General features: G+C 43.7%; 3 protein-coding genes across 4 annotated transcripts; all 3 read right to left on the reverse strand.

Moving 5' to 3' along the window:
- Positions 1-376: 376 nt before the first annotated feature.
- si:dkey-90l8.3 (LIM domain transcription factor LMO4.1) lies at positions 377-4,523 on the reverse strand. Its single transcript, XM_029717461.1, has 5 exons — positions 4,177-4,523; positions 2,994-3,230; positions 2,719-2,815; positions 2,107-2,265; positions 377-2,011 (listed from the first exon to the last, which is right to left on the reverse strand). Exons 2-5 carry the CDS (start codon positions 3,209-3,211, stop codon positions 2,003-2,005), a joined length of 483 nt encoding a protein of 160 aa, XP_029573321.1. The 5' UTR covers positions 3,212-3,230; positions 4,177-4,523; the 3' UTR covers positions 377-2,002.
- A 1,425-nt stretch (positions 4,524-5,948) lies between these two features.
- LOC115164711 (CCN family member 1) lies at positions 5,949-11,146 on the reverse strand. Its single transcript, XM_029717462.1, has 5 exons — positions 9,141-11,146; positions 8,609-8,822; positions 8,007-8,372; positions 7,663-7,847; positions 5,949-7,268 (listed from the first exon to the last, which is right to left on the reverse strand). Exons 1-5 carry the CDS (start codon positions 9,210-9,212, stop codon positions 6,966-6,968), a joined length of 1,140 nt encoding a protein of 379 aa, XP_029573322.1. The 5' UTR covers positions 9,213-11,146; the 3' UTR covers positions 5,949-6,965.
- A 6,150-nt stretch (positions 11,147-17,296) lies between these two features.
- Positions 17,297-21,333, reverse strand: LOC115164712 (uncharacterized). 2 transcript variants are annotated; one of them, XM_029717464.1, is made up of 11 exons: positions 21,192-21,333; positions 20,666-20,831; positions 20,345-20,380; positions 20,147-20,214; positions 19,846-19,964; positions 19,597-19,663; positions 19,099-19,464; positions 18,246-18,441; positions 17,862-18,025; positions 17,647-17,752; positions 17,297-17,479 (listed from the first exon to the last, which is right to left on the reverse strand). In XM_029717464.1, the coding sequence occupies exons 2-11, from the start codon at positions 20,820-20,822 to the stop codon at positions 17,385-17,387; spliced, it is 1,374 nt and encodes a 457-aa protein (XP_029573324.1). In that variant the 5' UTR covers positions 20,823-20,831; positions 21,192-21,333; the 3' UTR covers positions 17,297-17,384. The 2 variants fall into 2 exon arrangements, with proteins under 2 accessions (XP_029573324.1, XP_029573323.1); XM_029717463.1 differs by having other exon boundaries at positions 20,147-20,219; positions 20,345-20,519.
- Between the last annotated feature and the right edge of the window lie 188 nt (positions 21,334-21,521).

The following is a 21,521-nucleotide window of genomic DNA, read 5'->3' on the forward strand; positions in this document are numbered from 1 at the left end:
ATGGCAAAAATATTTTTTTAGGAGACCTGCTAATTGGCATCTGAAAATGCTGGGCTAATTAGTGATATGCAGACGAGGCCTGATTGGTTTGAATGCAAAGTGTAACTTGTGGAGTGGTGGGCTTGAGATTGTGCAGGTTTTATTTCCTCACTATCTAGATATGAAGATATTTGTAATTGTGATCATTTCCATAAGTTAAAGAATTTGCGCGATGCTTTTCAATCAAACGTGGAATACATAATTGATGCAGTATCAGCACCTACCATGACAAGTGGGACTTCTGAAATTGCTAAGAAGATTAAGGTGCAATTTTGATGGCTGCCATGCTCCTGGCAAAGGTGTGAAAGTACAGACCTCATTTGAAGCACAGCAGATGCTATCATCTGATTCACTCAAACTGTATTTCTTAAAGCTTTAACCACTCAGGTCTACACACCAATGTCTGACTATACAGGCTACAGATTTGTCATATCCAGTTTTACATTACATCAAACAGACAAATTCAAGGAAGGCCAAGCAAGTTAGCCAATGCAGATCCAAACAGAAATCAAAGCTTATTCTTTTGAACAACCAAGAGCAGCAGAGGGGGATTAGAAAAGCTCTGGCTTGTGTCTTTTAATTGCAACATGGTAAACCGTCCAAGCATCAGATTGTTGTGTTTTTTTTCTTTTCTTCTACACGCGGGCTGGATGCGTAGGAGCCCCTCCCTTTAATTAGGCCGCCTCCCAGATTAGTCTTTAATAAAGTCAGCCACAGGATATGGCCAAAGTTCAGCCTCCCAGAAGCAGGAACTGTAGCAGGCAGCACAGATACACCACTCAAGTTTAATTGCTTCTGTAAATGGTCAGGACTGTAGCCCTCTAATTCCATTCTTCAGGGTAATCAGGCATGCTTTCACCATACAGGGCTGAGGGGAGCTATGCAGCACAAACAGGGAGGAAATGCCACACCAACTGGGTAGTAGTTTACCATGTAATCCCGCAAGACTCATGTCATGTGACCAACCAACTGCACTTAGGCTTCAATTACTTCAGTTCACCTCATGTTATAGTAAAGTATTTAATAGCATTTTTTGTCTCCATCCGATAATTTCACATATTGAACAGGCATCCATAATTCAATTGAATGAAACATTAATTCAGGAAATAGAACTCTACTGGGAAACACAATAGCATTATAAAAAAATAATGGACATTTATCTTCTTCCTTGACTTCAGCCCAATTCATATGATGGTCTAAACATCGCAGAGTAACAGATGAGAGGCCATTGAGAGGGATTCTGAGTTCATTATCGAAGCGATGGGTTATTCTTGACAATAACGATAACCACAGCAATGCCACTGTGACAGAGTTTCAGTGGACTCCATGGAAAAGCTTATTTTTATTTGCTTTATTCTTCTTGGAGAGGGTCCAGGGCATACCCTTAAAACTCATGGCAAGATCTGTCCACAAGCACCAAAGTTCTGGATATGATGCACAGAATTGGGGGTCCCTTACTTATAGTACAACATGTAACCTCAGTGCTGAAGTAGTTCATGTGGTCCATATTGTCTTTGATGGGCAGACCAGCACTGTATCACACATGACTCACCATTACGGTGTATTTGTACACTGTCTCAAGCATGGATATGTACAACACATCTGAAGTTGATCCTGCAAGTAAAAATAACCTCCTCGTCAGAGACAAGATGGTGGATGGTGATGAGGATCCCAAGTGGCGCAGCGGTCTAAGGCACTGCATCTCAGTGCTAGAGGCGTCACTACAGAACCTGGTTCGATCCCGGGGTGTATCACAATCGGCCATGATCGGGAGTCCCATAGGGTGGCGCACAATTGTCCCAGCGTCGTCCGGGTTAGGCCGTCCTTGTAAAATAAGAATTTCTTCTTAACTGACTTGCCTAGTTCAATTAAAAAGGATCCACAACAACAGTATCAGGAGCAGGGATGGAGAGACCTCTGGAGACAAGGGAAGGACGAAGGCACACCACACCGCTCTAACCACTCAGCACACCTACAGACAAGAGCAGGGGGGAATAGAATGTTCAGTACTAGACAGTAGTGTGTATGAAAGTGTGAAAGGCCTCATGGTCCTGGTCCCTCTCTCACCTTCTGGTCAGGCAGCACAGGGTTACTCTGGAGTGGGGGCAGGTGGCTGCTGAGCAGTGCAGCCTCTGGCCGGTCGTGCTCACAGAAGATGGTGCCGTTAACATAGTGGAAGCGGTCGCCTGGCACCAGTCTGTTTCTACAGGTGGCACAGGTGAAACACTAGGGATAAAAGAGACACAGGAGTTAGAATCCTCATGCCAAGTCCACACCTTACTCTAGTGGGCTCCCGAGTGGCGCAGTGGTCTAAGGCACTGCATCTCAGTGCTAGAGGCGTAACTACAGACCCTGGTTTGATTCCAGGCTGTATCACAACCGGCCGTGATTGGGAGTCCCATAGGGCGGCGCACATTTGGCCTAGTGTCGTCCGGGTTGTAAATAAGAATTTGCTCTTAACTGACTTGCCTAGTTAAATAAACGTTAAATATATTAAAAAAATATTATTGGGGCGTTAGCAAACGCTAAACTCCAACATACAAGGTAACTTTAGGATAGTGTATAAAGCACCTTGTTTCAAGTATATATCTATTGGTTTCACACAAACAACCTGTTACAAATGCACTGATGGTGACAGACACTAACAACAGTGAAACACTTACTGCCAGAGTGTCTTACCTTGAGATGGTACACATTGCCCTGTGCCCTCATAACCATCTCATTGGCCGGGATCGACTGGCCACAGGTGCTGCATGCGCCACTGTGCCCGAACAACCTGCAGACACAAAGCAGAGCCAGATCAGTCTCAGTGCCCTAGCCTGGGAGCTAAAGTCTCGATTCTCCCCCTCCTGTCCTCTCCCCAGAGCCAGATCAGTCTCAGTGCCCTAGTCTGGGAGCTAAAGTCTAGATTCTCCCCCTCCTGTCCTCTCCCCAGAGCCCCATTAGGACCTCACCTGATATAGTCGCTCCTACACAGGATCATGCCTCCTTTACTGTAGCAGGTGTTGCCAATGTCGCCTAGCTGTGCGTGGCAGCAGGAGCACTTGAGGCAGCGTGTGTGCCAGTAGCGCTCCATGGAGAAGAGCAGGAAGCGGTCTGCGATCTTCCCCCCGCATCCTGCACACGACCTGGGGGGTGACGCCACACCACCACCCAGCTGACTGTTCACCATGCTGAGCCCTCAGAAGCTCCTGGAAACAAAGACAATGTTGACACTTAAGCTACATGGCAAAGGTAGCAAGCTGTTACAATGACCTCATGGACAATGTAAGCAGGGAGCCTCCAATGATCTACTACTGGAAGGGGTCAGGATATCCAGAAGTCCTAACAGGTGACCATTAAAGCAAGCATGCATGGGCAACATTAATCCAAGTGTTTTAACTAGGTTTCACTGTATCTTCAGAGAAAGGAATTACCCACAACTTTACTTTCTGTATGTTTGCTAGTTCAAGAACATTAAGCTGCTACAGGACAAGCCAGGTAAACTGTAAATTGAGGTTTTAATAATGATGCCCATATTAGGTGGTTGGGTGAAGGATTTTTTTATTCCAAATACAAAAGCAGACAAGGTATACCTAGCAAATGTTAATTTGCCTGCATCGCAACTCACCAAAAACGAAGGAAGTCCAACAAATAATATGTTCACTGATTGAACAAAATAAGCTACATTATACTAAAAACTGTAACATAGCATTTATAACACGTTGTATGACATTTAACACCAGTTTAACCTGCCATTTTAGCTGTCATTTACAGGTATCAAAATAAAATAAAAAACAATACTGATTTATATTCCACAAGATAAGGGAGCTGTGCTATCTACTCATACAGAACACTTTCCTATGCTGAATAAGGTCCTGGTAACGAAAAGCATTTTTTTATACAGGAAATCATACAGTGAAACACAGAAGTGTCAGAGTGATGCAGGTGCAAGAAAAACTATAGCAGTCTCAAAAAAAGGAGACTCGGAATGAACTTCGAACCATCACACAACAGCGAATCCAGATTAGGTGAAAATAGCCTGTATATAAATGTATATTTCATGGGAAATTAAGTTGAACATTACGGTAAGTAATTTGGTCATCAAAATAGGCTGCTTAACGTATCATAGGCGCATTTACAAGATAAGATGCTCACCTTGATGTGCGTTCCAGAGAATTCAGACGTGGAGAAATTGTTGTAAAAAAGCAAAAACAAAACAATGGACGGCAGCGAATAATGTTTCAACAACAGTTAAATCTGACTGTGACAAACTAGCGCTTCTATGATATCCATAACCCACAAAAAAAGCGACACATTTTCGAAAGTGGTTAATTAAAACGATTTAAAGCACTGTCAAAAAGGAAAAAGCGCACGTTATCAAAGATACAATGTAATAAAATTAGTTTTAAAGAGATTGCATGCAACATATTTTTAAGTCAATTACATGTATCATCCAACTCTCAACTATCACCAGCGTCTTTGACAGCTACACTATTAACCGAATAGCGCAAGCGGGTATTTAATTCGCTTCTTGGTGACGTTTTGAACATGCAGTGTGCGCAGCCACTAGACTCTCAGGGGTGGGGTTACTGTCAAAATGATTTATGTGTTTGGAGAGGGCCATTGTACATTTTCTCATTAGATTGAACCAAACTAAACCGTTTCCAATATGACAATCGATTCCACAATTCATATGTGCAATTAAAACGCATAGACTGTCAATAACCACTTCCACCTTACAATTCATATATTCGGAATCATACAAATTTGACGTTTACTAGACATTACCATTTACTTTTAATTAAGAGAAGTTTGGGCGAGATGTGGCAATACATTTATTTGAATATAGTTTATTTGAATAGTAACTATATTATTGTGTAGGTTAAATGATGTATTTTCGTATCATATCTTTTACAGTAAGTAAAGAGCTGGGGATCAACAATAAGAAAACAAAACATTTTCAAATAAGACTGAATCCTAGTATTATGAATGTTATTAGAGTAGGCCAAATACACAGTGGTTAAATTGACCATGGGTCAAAGGGAGAGCCCGGCTCAACCCTGACCCTAGCCCTAGCTTCATGTCCACACCCTGGCTCAACCCTAACCCTAGCCATAAGCCTAACCTTAGCTTCTTGTCCTCACCCAAGCTCAACCTAACCTGCACTGCTTGCTAGGGGCCAGTAGAGAACAGTGTTCTCTTGTGTTGTAGGCCTACTGTCTCCTCATCAGTGGGCAATAAACAGTTATCTAATACCCTTATCTAACCCTATTGTGTATGATTGATGTGTCCAAACCTGAATTTCAAACTGATTGCATTGAGCAGGTGAATAGATGATACATTGAGATGATCCGAATACATTAAACAGTAGGCCCATGCTGTAACAGCCTCAGAGATGCCATTTAGGCAACTAGCACACTGGAAGTCAGTCTGTTCTGAGCCAGACTGACAGGTCTGCAGACAGTGGTGTGATAGACAGAGGAGGTGGTCAGGGTGGAATAGATAGACAAGGGGAGAGATAGGAGGCAGGGGGAGGAGGACAGGGTGTGGAATTTGGAAGGCTGCTGTGATGTTTGTGCTGCAGAGACAAGCCTGTATGTATAAAGACACAAGGAAACATGATCGTGGCTAGAGTACTGACCCCGGCCACACTGAAGACCCAGCCCCTTCTCTCCGGCCCCAGCCCTAACCACAAAACAACAGGCTTGCTTTCAGCACTGCTCCCCTCTCTGGAGTAGTACACTCAGCAATAAAGTACCTCTACAAGGTAAACGTCAGACTCACCACCTTCTGTGAGCCTATCCCAACTCAGGAGAGACTTTTGCTTTCCCCCTTACTGTAGCATCCCAGACCAACCACCCGATACTGTCATCTAAATCACCATCAATTAACACACCTCTCTGAGAAACACAAGTAAGACAGAGGGGCACGTGTTGAATGTTTTTATTCAATTTTTCAGAGTATTAATGATAAGAATTCAAACAATATAGAAATCTTAAATATATCAAATACAATCTTCCCTCCAGTACAAGTCTCTATACTATGAGGCAATAAAAACACACCCCGGAAAATGAGGTGATCTCCATCAATTGCCACTCCACTAAGAGTGAAGTCTGTACACTATACTCTGTCATATGACACAAATACACACATGTAAACACTCTGTTTCTCGCCCTTTCATTCTCTCACACACATAAACACTGAACTTTACACAATGTAATATACAGTTAATTACAATCATAGATGAATTTTTAGAATGATATCCTGTCCTCTTTCTACCATCGATGTATCAGACAAAACACTTCATGAATGTATGAGATTGCCCATGGTCGTCACTCATCACATCCTTACACATTCACTGGCCTCACTAATTTACACATTTCTATTATGACAAAAAGTTATGTCTTTCACATACATATACATTCCTTTTCCCTTGTTCCTCTGTGGTTATAGAGGAACTTGACAATGTTAACAAATAAACATTATAAATAATGAGGGGGAAAAGCAGACAACCAAACTGATTAATTTACAAGTTCAAAATGACGAAAGTGACATCAGGCCATCCATAGTCTGTTGTGCTCAGTGCTGTCCCTCCCTCCACCAGAACAGTTCTGTAACTGTGTCATCAACAGGGAAGGGACACTGGACCTGGCTGTGGAGAGCAGTTGCTCCACATCTCTCATGTCTGATAACTTGTGGCAACGCGTCAGGAAGCTTAAAGTGCAAGCGATAGTTCTGCCTGGTTGGATGGAGCGGCCACCTAGCCGAGGCTCTCTCCCCCATAGTCTGGCGCTGGTGCAGGAGGGAGAGGCTGGTGTCCAGGAAGGGACTGAAAGGCAGGGCTATCCCTGGGCAGAGGGTGGGTGGAAGATGGGGAGAGGTTAGCATGCACTAGCCCTGTCTAGTGTGTTGAGGCTAGGGTTGGGCATCCTCCTAAGCCTGCCTCAGTGCCTGAAGTTGTGGATGTCATTGTGCAGGCTGACAGAGGGCCTTGAGGGGGAACTGTGATTGTGGCAGCTCTTCTTGCAGCTGCAGCTCTGGATCCACATGACGTTGCGTGTGAAGCCCTCTCCGTCGGGACATTGGAAGCGCAGGCGGACGGTGCGGGTCAGTGAAGGGGTGCAGCATCGCCCGTCCGCACAGGAGCCACAGGTGTGAGGCCGATGGCGGCGTGTTGTGGAGCAGCCAGCAAAGTTGATCCTGATTGGCTCCTGGGGGCGCACTGTACGCTGGCACTTCTTTACCCTCTGGACAGTCAACAAACAGAGTTAGACAACTGAGCTATGTATTCCACATAAACATTATATATTACAAAAGTTCTCATAATTAAAAGTGAAATATCAAATGTTATATGTGCTCTAATGCAATTTCCCACATTAGGTAGTTGTTGTGGAATTGTTCAATTTCCCACATTAGGTAGTTGTTGTGGAATTGTTCGATTTCCCACATTAGGTAGTTGTTGTGGAATTGTTCGATTTCCCACATTAGGTAGTTGTTGTGGAATTGTTCGATTTCCCACATTAGGTAGTTGTTGTGGAATTGTTCGATTACTTGTTAGATATTACTGCACTGTCGGAACTAGAAGCACAAGCATTTCGCTACACTCGCATTAACATCTGTTAACCATGTGTCTCACTTTACCTTGATTGCTGGGGTAAGCTGCAGGTCACATTGGCGGACCTGACAGAGTCGTGTCTCTCTGACCAGCCGACACTCTGGGTTGTTATTGGTCACCCGGCTTGAGATGCCCATCCCGCACGTGGTGGAACATTCCGTCCAATCAGTGGTCTGAGGGAAGCATCTGGCGCTGGGGAGGGACACCAACTCTGTGGAAGAAAAGGACAGAGTCATCAGCAACATGTAGGGTAAGGCTTGGGAAAAACAAACATATAGGGCCGGTTTCTCAGCCTAGTCCTGTACTGAAAAGCCATGACTAGACAATCTGTGCCTGGGAAACTGGCCCTTTGGGTTAGGCTTTACTGTACCTCTAAAGGTGACTCCAGTGCTGGCCTGATAGCGTGGCTGGGCCAGGACTTGGGCCTGGAGCTGGTTGTTGATGTGGTTTGGGAGGGGTTGTGGGTCAGGTACGGCTGCCTGTGGAAGTTCCTCTGGGTCCTCACTGATGTGGTTTTTGTCATCACAGACCCACTCCTGACAGCAGCGGTCCCAGGGCCGTGCCAGCCTTGGCTGGGAGCAGCGCCAGTTGGGCAAGGGCACCTGCTGGGGACAGAGTGGCATACAGCCCACCACCCCATCCATGCAGCTGCACTGGTGCTGGCAGCTGGGCTGGAAGTCCTCTCCATGCTGGTAGACACGCCCGTTGAACTCACAGGGCCGGCCCTGGGCCTCCGCTGGGGAGAAACAGAGACATTAGCAGCACTGTGGACTTCATACCCCTATGGTAGTGTGTTACCATGATGCTGAGCAATTGACAACTATCTACCTGGATCAATCTAATGATCAAAATTCTACTACAATTCTGAAAAACCCATACCCAGCTGCTACTCCCATAATTCTGCATACACCCATACTGGCCCAGCCACCTCATATCTCTCCCACTGATGTTAAGGGTGCTCCTGGTTCTTACCTCGGCACAGGCCTCTCTCTGGGTCTCCCCCAGCCCCCAGGTGGCAGTGCAGGCCCTTGATGTGGTCACAGGGCTGGCTGGGGCTGCAGTCCTGGTTGAACTGCCTGGCACACACCTTACAGCAGCCACAGGCGTCTGTCACCCAACTAATGCCCGCTGGGCACGATTGCGGTGAGGGACCACAGGAGCACTGGGTAGGACAGTCACTCTCCACCTGAGACAGACAGCAGGGTCAGTGTTAAACGTGAGTTAGGGTCGGCACGGCAGCAGTAGGGTGAAGGTGAGGGGAATGCATTCCAGGCTGATTTCTATGACTACTGGTACAATAGTATATTCATCTCAGTGCCTTTCTTCATTGTAACAAAATACCAAAAAAGTTAAACAATTATTTTTGTAAAAAAACATTTTTACATAGAAAAATAAAATACAGAAACACAATGTAAATATGGTCATGCAAAGTGTAGAGAGCAAGAGTGAATGGGAAATAAATACAATTAGGGCAGGAAGGTAAGAATGCATCTTTGAAACTCACCATGACAGCAGCACTGGAGAGGAGAACGAACAGTGTGGAGACGGTCCGTCTCAAACTAACCAGAGAAAACATCCCGAAGGCGTAGATTACACAATTTAAATTAGAGATAAAGATTCCGTCCTAGAGGTCGTTAGATTCTAGATTAGATACCTAGTGTCTGTGAAGATATACTGTCCAGAGCCTGCACCTGAGTCCAGAGGAGAGAAGTGTCTGTCAGTTCACTTATTCCTTCATCTGTTTGAGTGCACTAAAAGGTACACCAGTCTAGTGTTTCTTTGCCCTCCTGCAGTGTCTTTGCTCAGAATGGGTCAGCACTGCTCAGCTGGGTTAGCTCCACTTCATATAGAGATTCCCTCTGTAGTGCCTGTACTTATAGACATGGGCAGACCGCCACCTCCCTGTGACATCAGCTCTCCTCAAGGAGGAAAAGAAAGTGAATCAAGGGGGGATTGAGTGAGTGGAGTAGGAGAGGAAGAAATTGCACCAATGCTACATTACTATACTGAGAAACCATGGTTATATTACGAACATAAACTCTGTAGGCACTTCAGTGCACTGACAGCTTACTATCATATGTCCCTAATGCTATTGAGAAACTACAAGAAAAGATAATTGCTGATAATTTCATAATAAGTAAAGCTAAGTGTGGAGTGGCTTCAAATAGTATTTGATTTCATTCAAATAGGTTGAGCATTTGATTGAACCTTTCTTTAGTGCCAGATGGGTGTGGTTTGCACTTTTGGGACTATTCCATGGGAGAATCTCAATTGCATATTCCTCATGTCCTCTCTCGTCGCCTCCTTCTTAAGACCCATTGGATGGAAAGCCAGATTTCCCTCTAACCTTCTCCTCTAATGGGTTTTGAGAAGGAGGTGGGGAGAGGACACGAGGAGTAGGAGTATGCAATTTAAATTCTCCCCATCAGTCCCATTTTGCCTTGAAAGCTCAATCAAGTGCAGCTTAAAGGGCAATTCCACCACTTTTTAACCTCATTTTCACAGTACCAGTGTCTACATCTGTGAAAAAGATGTATTTCTAAATTTAGTAGGAAAAATCTAACATTTAAAAGTTCTATCCCATGACGTCATCAAAAGTTACAATTTTTAAAAACACTATGAGATTCGCGGTGACGTGGGGAGCAAGAAAACATCTTCCCTCTGGCTAGAAACTTGTTGCAGGTTTGAAAAATCAACTTTTTTTATTTTTACTTTTAACCCTACACTGTGATGTCACAGAGAAGCCTTTAATAGGACCTTTCATCTTATCTTTGTAATCACTGAACATAGAAACATGCCATTTTCACATTTGTAGACACTGATATGGTGCTGGAGTTAATGAATATGAGGTTGAAAAGTAGCACATATGTCCTTTAAGTATTTGTATTTGAATGAACACAAACACTGTTTGAACCCAGGGCTGCAGGGCTGTGGGATTCCCATACTGTGGAGTGACACGGTAGCTACATTCTGGCATATGAGCGGTATTTGACAATGGGGGCCAAGTAAGACTGATGCTGTCAACAGAAAAAAACAAGTGCAGGTATAACGGAAAAAATGAGTGGGGAATCCCACTCTGGCATAGAATCCACTTTAATAGGGGAAGTGGTGATGCAGATAGCAGAGAAAATCCCTGCGTACAACTCCTCTGGCCCCAGCCACCCCATTGAAACGCATTGCCCAGGCCAGGGCACATATCCTGTGTTCCCTCCATCTCTTTCCTAATGGCCACATTCCAGGAAACAAAGGCTCTTCTACAGGTTCCCATGTTCGGTAGGAAAAACTAAACATTCCCATTGTCATCCCAGGGGGACATAAAAAGTGTTTTGTTCGAGGGCAGGAAGGCCCTGCATTAGGCCTTGGCTCTCATTGTTATGAAACACAGGAAACGTAATTTAGCACATTTGATGAGGCCACTGAAAACCTGCAGAGCGAGACAGAGAGGAGTGAGTGTGAATATAGCAAGCCTCTCACACCACAGAAGGCAAAGAAAATAACTAGGACCTGTTTCTGTGGATCCTTGCTCAATTTGTCAGACCTGTCCTCACTTGTCCCAGTTCACCTTGACAAAACCACAACAGAGCTTCTTCTACAAAAGCAGATCCCCCAAAATATCAAACAAAATATAAATAATAATGGTTCAGAAAAAACACGTGTCTTAATCACATATATTTTGGACGTGTCCGAAAATCCAGTCTTTTTGGTCTGAAATTCTCCATTTTATATAGGACATCACACATATTATTATTCAACCAGACCCATGTCATCTCCTCCTAGGTATTGTTCCTGTGGATACACTCCACTCCTCTCCACTTAAATTGATAGATTATCTTTTAGCAGCAGAAAGGAAATGTGTTACAAAATGCACTCCCAAAAGATATGTGGTTAGGTCTATGCGTGGAACTTGCTGTTTTGGAGAGAATTACATCCATCTTTTAACATAGACAGCATAGGTATGAAGATGTCTGGTCAAAGTTCCTGACCTATCGTACTGGTCTTATTCTGGAACGTCTGGGTTTTTGTGCTTGATTCTTTCTGTTATTTTTCTTAGGTGGCTTTTACATATTGTATTCTTATTCAGACTCTTGAATTGTTTGCTTTATACAGCAAAAATGTACCCTTAACATGTGAATCTCACTACGCTCCTTTGTAAAGACTGCAAAGATATGTTGTGTATGTACTTTACATGGTCTTTATGTGCTCTTTAAATAAAATTAATGTAAAAACATATGTATAATACAAGTATCTTTGAATACAAAACCGCTTCAGAAATTGAAGAATTGCGAAGAATGAACCAAAATGAAAAACAAAATCTAAAAACCACCATGGATGTGTTGAGAGTTGAGGCAGCAGGAATCTATCTCAGTGTGAATAAAGATCAGTGGGTGGGAGCAGAGGGGAACCACAGAGAGCAGGTGTTGCTACTAACCTGCCTGCGACTGATGTGGGGACGGAGGAGCACTGTGGAGAGAGGAGGAATGGAGGGAGAGAGGTGAGCCACAAGCAGTGCCTTACACAAACACCCAGACACCCAGGCTACTGGGCTGAAACCACTGGGACACTGGGGATGTTTGAGAGAAAGCACCTTTTTGGGGAGGGAGGGGTGGGAGAAGGAGGGCAGCTGTCTGGATTCCTGGCATTCCTGGCCCACAAAGGCAGGATGTGTGTGCTGGCCGTGGTTTGGCAAGTCCCCCCTGGCCTTCAGCCAGTCATTGTTTGTCAGATAGACAAACATTTCCAAAACAGGGGGGGTCAGGAGCCCTGGCGATTTATCAATGCTGTCCCTTTCCAATCTACTCAACCTAGTCTCAATCTACTCAACCTAGTCTCAATCTACTCAACCTAGTCTCAATCTACTCAACCTAGTCTCAATCTACTCAACCTAGTCTCAATCTACTCAACCTAGTCTCAATCTACTCAGCCTAGTCTCAATCTACTCAGCCTAGTCTCAATCTACACCAACAAACCACCACCCAGATTTACTCCTATCCACTCCTGTGTCTGCAGTCTGACCCATCTGTACTGTATGACAGCAGTTAGCAGCTTTACTATTTTGGAGGCTTTTACAACAGCTTGATTTCTGGTCTACTCACAGACTGAAGATAATGGTCTGTGGACATGTTGATATTGTTGGCAGCTCTGATGCCTGTAAGTACCCTGCGTAGTGCCGAGAAGAGCCAATGATGATGGGTATACTCAAGTATCATTGGTGAAGAAGTGGGTAAACAGGAAGTCTACAGTATCTACACAACACTCAGGAAGAGGTGTTCTAATGCCCTAAAGACTGACAGTCAGTAATCCAAACAGACCTGCCCTGAACACATAAATCAGTGTAACTGGGTTTGTGGGTGTAAGTATTCCATACCGTATCATTGCAAACAGACAGTTTGATCAAGTCAACTTTATCAGACTGGTGTACTGTATAATGAGAGTCCTCTGAAGTACTACAACTATTTTCTTCACTAAAAGTAGACAATTAAAAAAAGACACTCGTACATAACTGTCTGACAAGTACTGCATGTGACTTGCATTCTGAGGTACAGTATATAACAGTGACTGTGGGAGCAACGTCACATGTATTTGGGTAAACATCTACCCAGTGTAGAATCAGCTGTGTACGTGTGATGCACCCTAGCCCAACTCAACACCCCCTCTATAGGTCAGGCTTCCACTGAATTCCTCACACGAACATCCTAAAAACCTTGGCTGGTACACTCACACACTCAATCATCAGTAACCCTTCAAATGGTCCAATCAAAGAGTGCTTGTTTGTTTGCTAAATGCCCATAATTGTACATGTATGAGAGAGAATACTGATTATACAACAATTATTTAAATACGTTACATTTTGTACATTCCTGTAAGGCAGTTGAGCAAGACAGCTGTGAAAAGGGTGATGTCAGGGGGCCCGGTCATTGGGCGTATGGATCCACGACTGGGGGTAGACATCTGTGCATCTCTCCTCCAGTACGCTCCTCCATGAGGCCCCAGGGCAGAGCATGATAAGTAGACCTGTGCTAGCCGAATGCAGGTGTGGCTCTCCTGCACCCATTAAGAGACAAAAGGGCCTCATTTACCCAAGCAGGAGAGCAGAGGGAACCCGTGGCCTGTGCATTCCTTCACCCAGCCTAATAGGAGTGATGAAAGCAGCCAGGAGAAGAGACCCCCTCAGCAGAGCTCTCCACAGCACTGCAACAACCTGTCCATTGTGTGCCTGACTGACATGAGCAGGTGTGCTATAGTCAGGTACAGAGAGACAGACACACCTTCTCTGAGAGAGGAGAGGTATGCATGCCCACTGTAATCAGTCAGCCCATGCTGTAACCCAAAACTACTGCTGAATCACCTGATATTGTGAAGCACACCCACCTACACAAGGTTAGGAGTTTTGGAATAATTGCATGACAGCCAGGCACAATACAAATGCAATGCATGGAAACATAAATAGAATCCCAGGACAGAACTACTAGGCTGTGACAAGATATTCATTATAAACCATCTACTGTAACTGAGAATCCAGACCACCTACACAGTCCATTTCAAAATGAATCCTTCCTTTTACCTAATACACTGTGGCTACTTATAGCCTACATCAATTGAAAATAGTTTGATTCTCCTCCCAATCCAAAAATGTAATCAGACAAACAGATTATGGGCCAAGGCAACCATACCTACTGACACTGCTTTTTGCTCCAGTGAATCTGAGGGTTCTTAAACTGCACACTGCATATTAAACTAAGTACACCAAAAAAATCTAACTTGCATTTCAAAGGGACTTTAGTGTGGGAGTTGCTGGTGTAGCTGCCTGACAGAGAGTGTCCTGTTAGTGGGGAGGTGAGACGGGACGGGCTGTGTGGCACCATTACACAGTGGTGCCTATGATTCAGAGGGGAACATTTTATCGCAAAGAGCTGTAAACAGAAAGTTCTAGGGTTATCCAACAGGGATGGTGACACAAACACATAAAGCTTACTGTGACTGAATGGGCCACTAGGCTGGTAATAGCCTAGAAAATGTAACACACCATACACTTGATATTTCATGCAATCTACAGCTGATGATAAAACAGCTATGTATGTCCAGGTAAGGGAGTCAGGCCTACTGGATATTCACACTCCACTATCATAGTTCAGAGCATTAAGCAATACTTTCTTTAAGTAGTTAGATACTTCGTTATCCAGCAGCTTGCAGCAGGCACTAATACCTAACGACCAATATTCAGTGTTATGCCACCTAAAAATAGGCCAGTTTGTTTGCTCTGACATTCAACTTACTTGAGGTCATTCCTAATCAATGGCTTCTTTATACCCTGGTGCAGCGGTGTAAAATACTTAAGTAAAAACACTTTGAAGTACTACTTAAGTAGTTGTTTTGGGTATCTGTAATTGACTTCACTATTTATATTTTTGACAACTTTTACTTTACTACATTCCTAAAGAAAACAATGTACTTTTTACTCCATACATTTATCCTGACACCCAAAAGTTCTCATTACATTTTGCATGGCTAACAGGACAGGAAATGGTCCAATTCACGCACTTAGCAAGGGAACATCCCTGATCATTACTACTGCCTCTGATCTGGCAGACTCACTAAACACAAATGCTTTGTTTGTAAATTATGTCTGAGTGTTGGAGCGTGCCCCAGGCTATCCATTAAAAAATAAAAATCTAAAATGTGCCTTTTTGTTTGCTTAATAAACAATTTGAAGTTATTTATACTTTTACTTTTTACTTTTGATGCTTAAGTATATTTTTGCAATTACATTTACTTTTGACACATAAGTATATTTAAAACCAAATACTTTGAGACTTTCACTCAAGTAGTACTTTACTGGATGACTTTCACTTTTACTTGAGTCATTTTCTATTAAGGCATCTTTACTTTTACTCAAGTATGACAATTGGGTACGTTTTCCACCACTGCCCTGGTGAATTGAATCAAAACAGGACCTTTACGATAGGAAAAAATACCAAATCAAATCTATACAATAATGTATATGCTGCAGAAAGAGTCCTTTCCCTGATAGGAGATGCTCTGGGGTTAAGGGAGTAAGAGAGAAACATGTTGAACACATCACTATTATAACTTGTTCATGTAGTAATTTCTGCTTTTAAAACCTTGCCTTTTACAGAGATAATTTAAGTAAAAGAGGGCATCAGACAGGTTCAGTTCAGCCAGTTCTTTCCTCAACCCAGCTTTGTTACAGTGAGAGTCAGTGCTTAATAAGTACTGTTACTGTGAGGCCCTCATAGGAGGAGCACCTGGCAGAGCAGCAGGAAACCTCTCCTGGGCGTCTACTCCACTAGCAGTAGCACTGCTAGCCTAACCTCCTGCACCCAACACTGGCCTTCACATCCTCTGCTACATTATAAACCACTGACTGCTGCTGCAGTCATAATTAGGCCAAGGACAGAGAGCGGAAATGAGCGCAGCTGGAGAGTCAAGGGGGTACCATCAACTATTCCATAAACAAACTGACTGAACCATAGCCCTAGCCCTATGATGTGATCCAACCCCAGAGCCCCTTCTTTCAGTTGTCATGGCGAATGTATATATTTGGGCTGCTGGACGGACAGGAGCCACGGTTGTGACAGAGCTCCCAAAATATGTGGAACCAAGTTTATCTTTTGTAGACGATTTTATCATAATAAAAACACATTTTAACTATGTTTTAAAGTGAAATATTTAGAGGTTGGCAATGGCAACTGATCAAAACAGCCAAATTGGGAATTTCCTCGATGACTCTACAGTGACACCTGGTGCCCTCTCATAACCATGAAGGTGGTGGACTCTATGTAAACCCTGTGGTGAGAAGCACCTACAATCCTGATATGCAAGGCTACCATGAAGCTGACTAATGTCAAATAATCAAATACTGAATCATGACATAACTGAATAAGAATTGTTGATTGATTGTTGAATAAGGATTAGGCAGTATAAATCATGTAAGTTAACATACACTGAGTGGACAAAACATTAAATTAAGGACACCTTCCTAATATTGAGTTACACCCCCGCTTTTGCCCTCAGAACAGCCTCACTTCGTCGGGGCATGGACTTTACAACGTGTCGAAAGCGTTTCACAGGGATGCTGGCCCATATTGACTCCAATGCTTCCCACAGTTGTGTCAATTTGGCTGGATGTCCTTTGGGTGGTGGACCATTCTTGATACACAAAACTGTTGAGTTCTTGACACAAACCGCTGTGCCTAGCACCTACTACCATACCCTGTTCAAAGGCACTTACATCTTTTATCTTGCCCATTCACCATCTGAATGGCACACATACACGATCCATTTATATATTGTCTCAAGGCTTAACAATCATTCTTTAACCTGTCTCCTCCCATTTCATCTACACTGATTGAAGTGGATTTAACAAGTGACATCAATAAGGAATCATAGCTTTGACCTGGATTCACCTGGTCAGTCTATGTCATGGAAAGAGCAAGTGTCCTTAATGTTTTGTACACTTAGTGTATATTGTTACGTTACCATGTTAGGCTATACTTGACATGAAAAAAAAGCAAGCTACCAGATGTATTTATCTAAAGCATAAGGATAGCTCTGGATGAAATATATGAATGTTCACAGGCATGATGAGTACATTTACTCCTGGATCTTAGTCCTGGATCGTTCAGTGTCTGTCTCGTCATATTCAAGTTTAACCATCTCCATAGGTATCGGAGTTGACGATAGATGGTGGAGGGGATGGCTGGGACCCTGAAGACCTGTGCCCTTTGTCCTAAGAGCTCCTACCTGGCCTCTCTAGGGCTCCTAGACCTCCTTCAGCATCTCTCTCTGAGCATAAGCCAAATTCATTATCCTCTCCTTGACAGTCTGTGGAATCACATGGAGATTAGGAGAATTATCTGAGAATATATTGCATATATGGACACTTCTTATGTACAAATGTACATACATTTAAAAAAGTAGCAGATGAATGACAATAACAAATATAAACGTTAAAAACTGAGAACCATCCTATACGGTATTGATATACTCACCACTGTAGTGTGAAGCTGTGTCCTGAAGGTGCATCATGGAGTTCTGAGGAGCGATGGTGCCCTTGTTGCCTGGATTCACATCACTTAGGTAATCTCCATCTAGGAGCTTAAAGAACATGTCAGATCAGTTTCAAATGCAGGGCTGAATTTTGGTTTTGATTGGTTCACGCTGAGTGTGTTGGCTAGCTTTGAGAGGTGTAGAGTTGGACAATTACTTGGTGCAAGGGGTTTTGACAGCTGAGGTTGGATCTGCTACAGAACTTGAAGGAACTGTTTGACACCAATGAGTTAAGGCACTTGGATATGGAGGCCAGTGGACCACCACCATGGCCACACCACATCCCATCCACACATTCCAGGCAGCGCCACACAGCTGGACCTGCAATGCACACACATCTTCCTCAACAACATTCTTTGCAATCTTTCTCTCTATTGGCATCACACCAAAAAACATATACAAGGTTGTTACAAATGAGCGGTTCTTTGATCATCTTGATCCATTCAATGCCAAATCTACAAATCTGTAAGTCTCTTTGTGACAGCATGGCACAGCGTCCTGACTTGCATACAATATGCAGCCTAAAGCTCCAGTGTGTTACCTTTGGACAGAGGGCTCCTTGGGTCGTGATGGAGCATGGCCTTTGGGATGGGGTAGAAACCAAAGCCTTTCTGGCTGACAGTCATGTCCTCTGGGGGAAATGGCTTCTCTCTGTCACAGTTGGGTGGAAGGTTGTGCTTCCTCCACAGATAGGTCTGTCTTCTCAGACTATCCCAGTCAATGCCACCCCCACCATTCTAGAGTAAAAGCCATGATGACAGAAGAAAAAGGAAATAGAGATAAAATTCAAGTGTAACTCTACAAAAATATATTTTCGACTAAACTAGCGGTTCCTTGCTTCATTTCCACCCACCAACAGGACATTACAATAGACAAGTGTTGTCTACAATAAGTAGCATACATCCCAGACAGTGTATTTGGCAATAATTCAGTTAAGTTTAAACTCTTCATTTATTTATCAACAGCTGAGCAGGAATTTGTTCCATTCTTCCTGGACTAAAGATTGGCTGTTTGAGGAAGTACGTGACTACTGACCACTCCCTACACGAGATGCTGAAAACAGAAAATAAACAGTTATAAAACCAGGCAGAAAAGCTGAGTGTAATAGGAGCTATCGGGGCCTGCATCTCCAGAACCAATGCCCAGTCTCACTCTCCCATGACTCTCCCTCACTGTGGAGCCAAAGCAGGGTTTTCCCTCTCTCAACCACTCAGCAAGCCTGATGAATATGGATTGAAAGGCAGCAACATGCTTCATGGCTGTTGGTTACATGTAAATTAAACAGCACTGGAGACAGGCCTTTTAATGATCAGACAGACCAGTCATACTCAGAGCAGAGAATCATTATGTAAAAAGAGATTGCCATGGGACAGTAGTATGATAGTATGAGTGACCTTGCTGTCCAGTTTGTACTTGTACGTTGAGAGGTCCTGCTGGGTGTGTCTTCTCAGTACCCTCTCCCTGACACTGTGGAACACCACAGGCTTGTTCCTGAGGAGGAAAGCACTGGGGATCCTGGGTGCTGGGGGAGGGTGTGGGCTGGTATGAGCCTGGGTCTTGGCCTTCTCCTCCTCCCTCTTGGGGTCAGTGTCTGTGTCAGGCTTGGCCAGGGCAAGGTCTGTTGGGTGGACAGTTTGCTGTGCCACTGGGGAGCTCAACCCATGCTCACTTTTCGGCTTTGACGTCAATGTTGTCAGCTGGTACGGCACCCTCTTCCGCACATTCTTGGACTCTTGGACTTGAATTCTTGGATTTCTGTTCTATAATATACAAGAAAGACTAGTAAATGTAACTGGTTAACGAAATAGGCCTATTCATTAACACTAATGTAATACAAAGACAAATAACCTGCCACATACAATTTATGAAAGCCGTGTAAATATGGTACTCACAATTTTTGAGGTTTTTAAGGACGGAAGGCAAATGAGCTCCTTGACAGGTACATAGGGAGATTTAGGCCTGTGATCAAAAAAAGGCAATTTGCATATCTGCCAAGTTTAACGCCTAAAAAGGTAATGTGGTAATCAAACGATGGAAATTTCCAAGGTCTAGGCCTACAACATAAAAAGTACAGCATAAAGTGACTGAGTATGATGAAAAATAAAGATACAATCAACATCAAATACAATAAATCAAGTGACCTGTTTCGGGCTTGGCACTGCGGGATGTGTTGGGGATTGGGTACCCACATCACTACGGAGCCAGAGCCCCATGATGCACTGGAACAGCTGGCCAACTGATTGATCTGAGCTGTGTTGAGCTGCAATAACACCCACAACAGACATTGCACTGGATCAGCCATACTCCGATCAATATTACTCACCATTGAAAAGTATAGCCTACAAAAACTTCATCTTTGGTTTTCAACAAAGGGTGTAAGACAAAGTCAGCAAGCCTTGCATCTCACTTTAAGCCTACTGTCTCTGTGTAACTGTGACAAACCTTTACTTCCTTGTGTTGTTTATTACGAGGATTATGGTCAACAGAGTTTAACCCTGGAACGTGAAGATCTGCACTGCAAAGAAGAATTAGAGAGTAGGAGGACCCCTATGCAAAACCATTGTTTAAACTTCGACTATAAATGATAACTCTGTTCCTGAATGGCAATATACTACATTGACTTATTAGGCTATTACTAACCTTGTGTTATGCTCCCGCTGGTGGGCTTGTGTCTGGCTGGAGAGAAGAGTTAGAGAGGCATCTGTGGCAAAATTCTTCTTGCTAAGCGTCTTGTAAAGCAGCTTCACTTTAGGGGTCTTTTGGCCCTCAGTCGACTCCGATACATTAACCACACTAAGGGTTGGAAACTCTTCCACTGAACAGCAAGAACAGCACTGTTAATCCACTTTGACATATGGTCCATATGAGCCAGCAGCTGCTCAATGCATTTTGCAGTACTGCTGTGTGTGTTTGAAAGAGAAAGAGAGGAGAGAAATTTAATTGCAATACATGACTGCCTACCATCTACAGGGGCTCTGCCCCCATCTGATGTTCTTTGCTTTATGTAGTGTGGGACGCCTTTGGCAATGCGCTGCTCCGACTCCCAGCAGCAAGGATGAGCGCACGTCGCCCAGAAACAGTGGGCCTCATCCAAAACCTCACTGGCAAGGCTGCCCATGGACAACACCTGAGTGAGAGAATGCAATCATGTAGCTAGTCCTGTAGTACATATACTACTGTTAGCTATCTAATGTCCATACTAGCATACCACTTAGAATGCATTCCCAATAATAGCTAGCTACATTGCTTCAATCTATGTAGCTAATGTGCTACTGTGAAAATTATAAACAGAGCCGCTAACATTTTTGGAGAAGCACCTGGCCTTGTGCTCTGTCTGTTTCTCGTTAATTGGAAGGAAACTACTTTTTTTTTAAAGAGAAACTTAGTGTACTAGTAGCTAGCTAGTCAGCCAGCCATTTCTACAGTAACGTTAACTCTGCTATACTTATTGAGCAAAACCCCCAGTCCGAGTGCAACGCATACGTACCTCGTGTATGGCAACCTAGATAACTGAATTGAATAACTATGCTGGGCTAATTTAGCCAGAGAAAATTAAACGTCGCAAGTAAACAACTCTGCTAGCTAGCTACCCAAGAGCCAACTGTCAGAACTTGCGTTGCCAAGCAACGGCGAGACACTTCCATACTAGTTCTCCACCTGCTGGTCAGTTTTTACACCAAAACCCATCCTCTTGGAGGATGCTCTGCACAACCTTCCATACCCATGAGTCATTTTAGGCATACTTTATTATATGGTGTTATGGTAAATGTGTCAACACCAAATTATGATCCAGTTTTGTCGATGTATTTTCAAACGT

Source organism: Salmo trutta, chromosome 27 (genome assembly GCF_901001165.1).
Source record: "Salmo trutta chromosome 27, fSalTru1.1, whole genome shotgun sequence".
Lineage (NCBI taxonomy): Eukaryota > Metazoa > Chordata > Actinopteri > Salmoniformes > Salmonidae > Salmo > Salmo trutta.

Excerpts from the sequence above, each read along its gene's own strand:
- LOC115164712 (XM_029717463.1), bottom strand. The coding sequence starts at position 20,822 with ATGGGCAGCCTTGCCAGTGAGGTTTTGGATGAGGCCCACTGTTTCTGG. Across the intron at positions 19,965-20,146 it reads AACAACACAAGGAAGTAAAG|CTCAACACAGCTCAGATCAA; the intron begins GTTTGTCACAGT and ends GTGTTATTGCAG. Across the intron at positions 19,664-19,845 it reads CAGTGCCAAGCCCGAAACAG|GCCTAAATCTCCCTATGTAC; the intron begins GTCACTTGATTT and ends TTTTGATCACAG.
- si:dkey-90l8.3 (XM_029717461.1), bottom strand. The coding sequence starts at position 3,211 with ATGGTGAACAGTCAGCTGGGTGGTGGTGTGGCGTCACCCCCCAGGTCG. Across the intron at positions 2,816-2,993 it reads TGTAGGAGCGACTATATCAG|GTTGTTCGGGCACAGTGGCG; the intron begins GTGAGGTCCTAA and ends TTGTGTCTGCAG. Across the intron at positions 2,266-2,718 it reads GCAATGTGTACCATCTCAAG|TGTTTCACCTGTGCCACCTG; the intron begins GTAAGACACTCT and ends TTTTATCCCTAG.
- LOC115164711 (XM_029717462.1), bottom strand. The coding sequence starts at position 9,212 with ATGTTTTCTCTGGTTAGTTTGAGACGGACCGTCTCCACACTGTTCGTT. Across the intron at positions 7,848-8,006 it reads CACTGGAGTCACCTTTAGAG|AGTTGGTGTCCCTCCCCAGC; the intron begins GTACAGTAAAGC and ends TTTCTTCCACAG. Across the intron at positions 7,269-7,662 it reads AGCTTACCCCAGCAATCAAG|AGGGTAAAGAAGTGCCAGCG; the intron begins GTAAAGTGAGAC and ends TTGACTGTCCAG.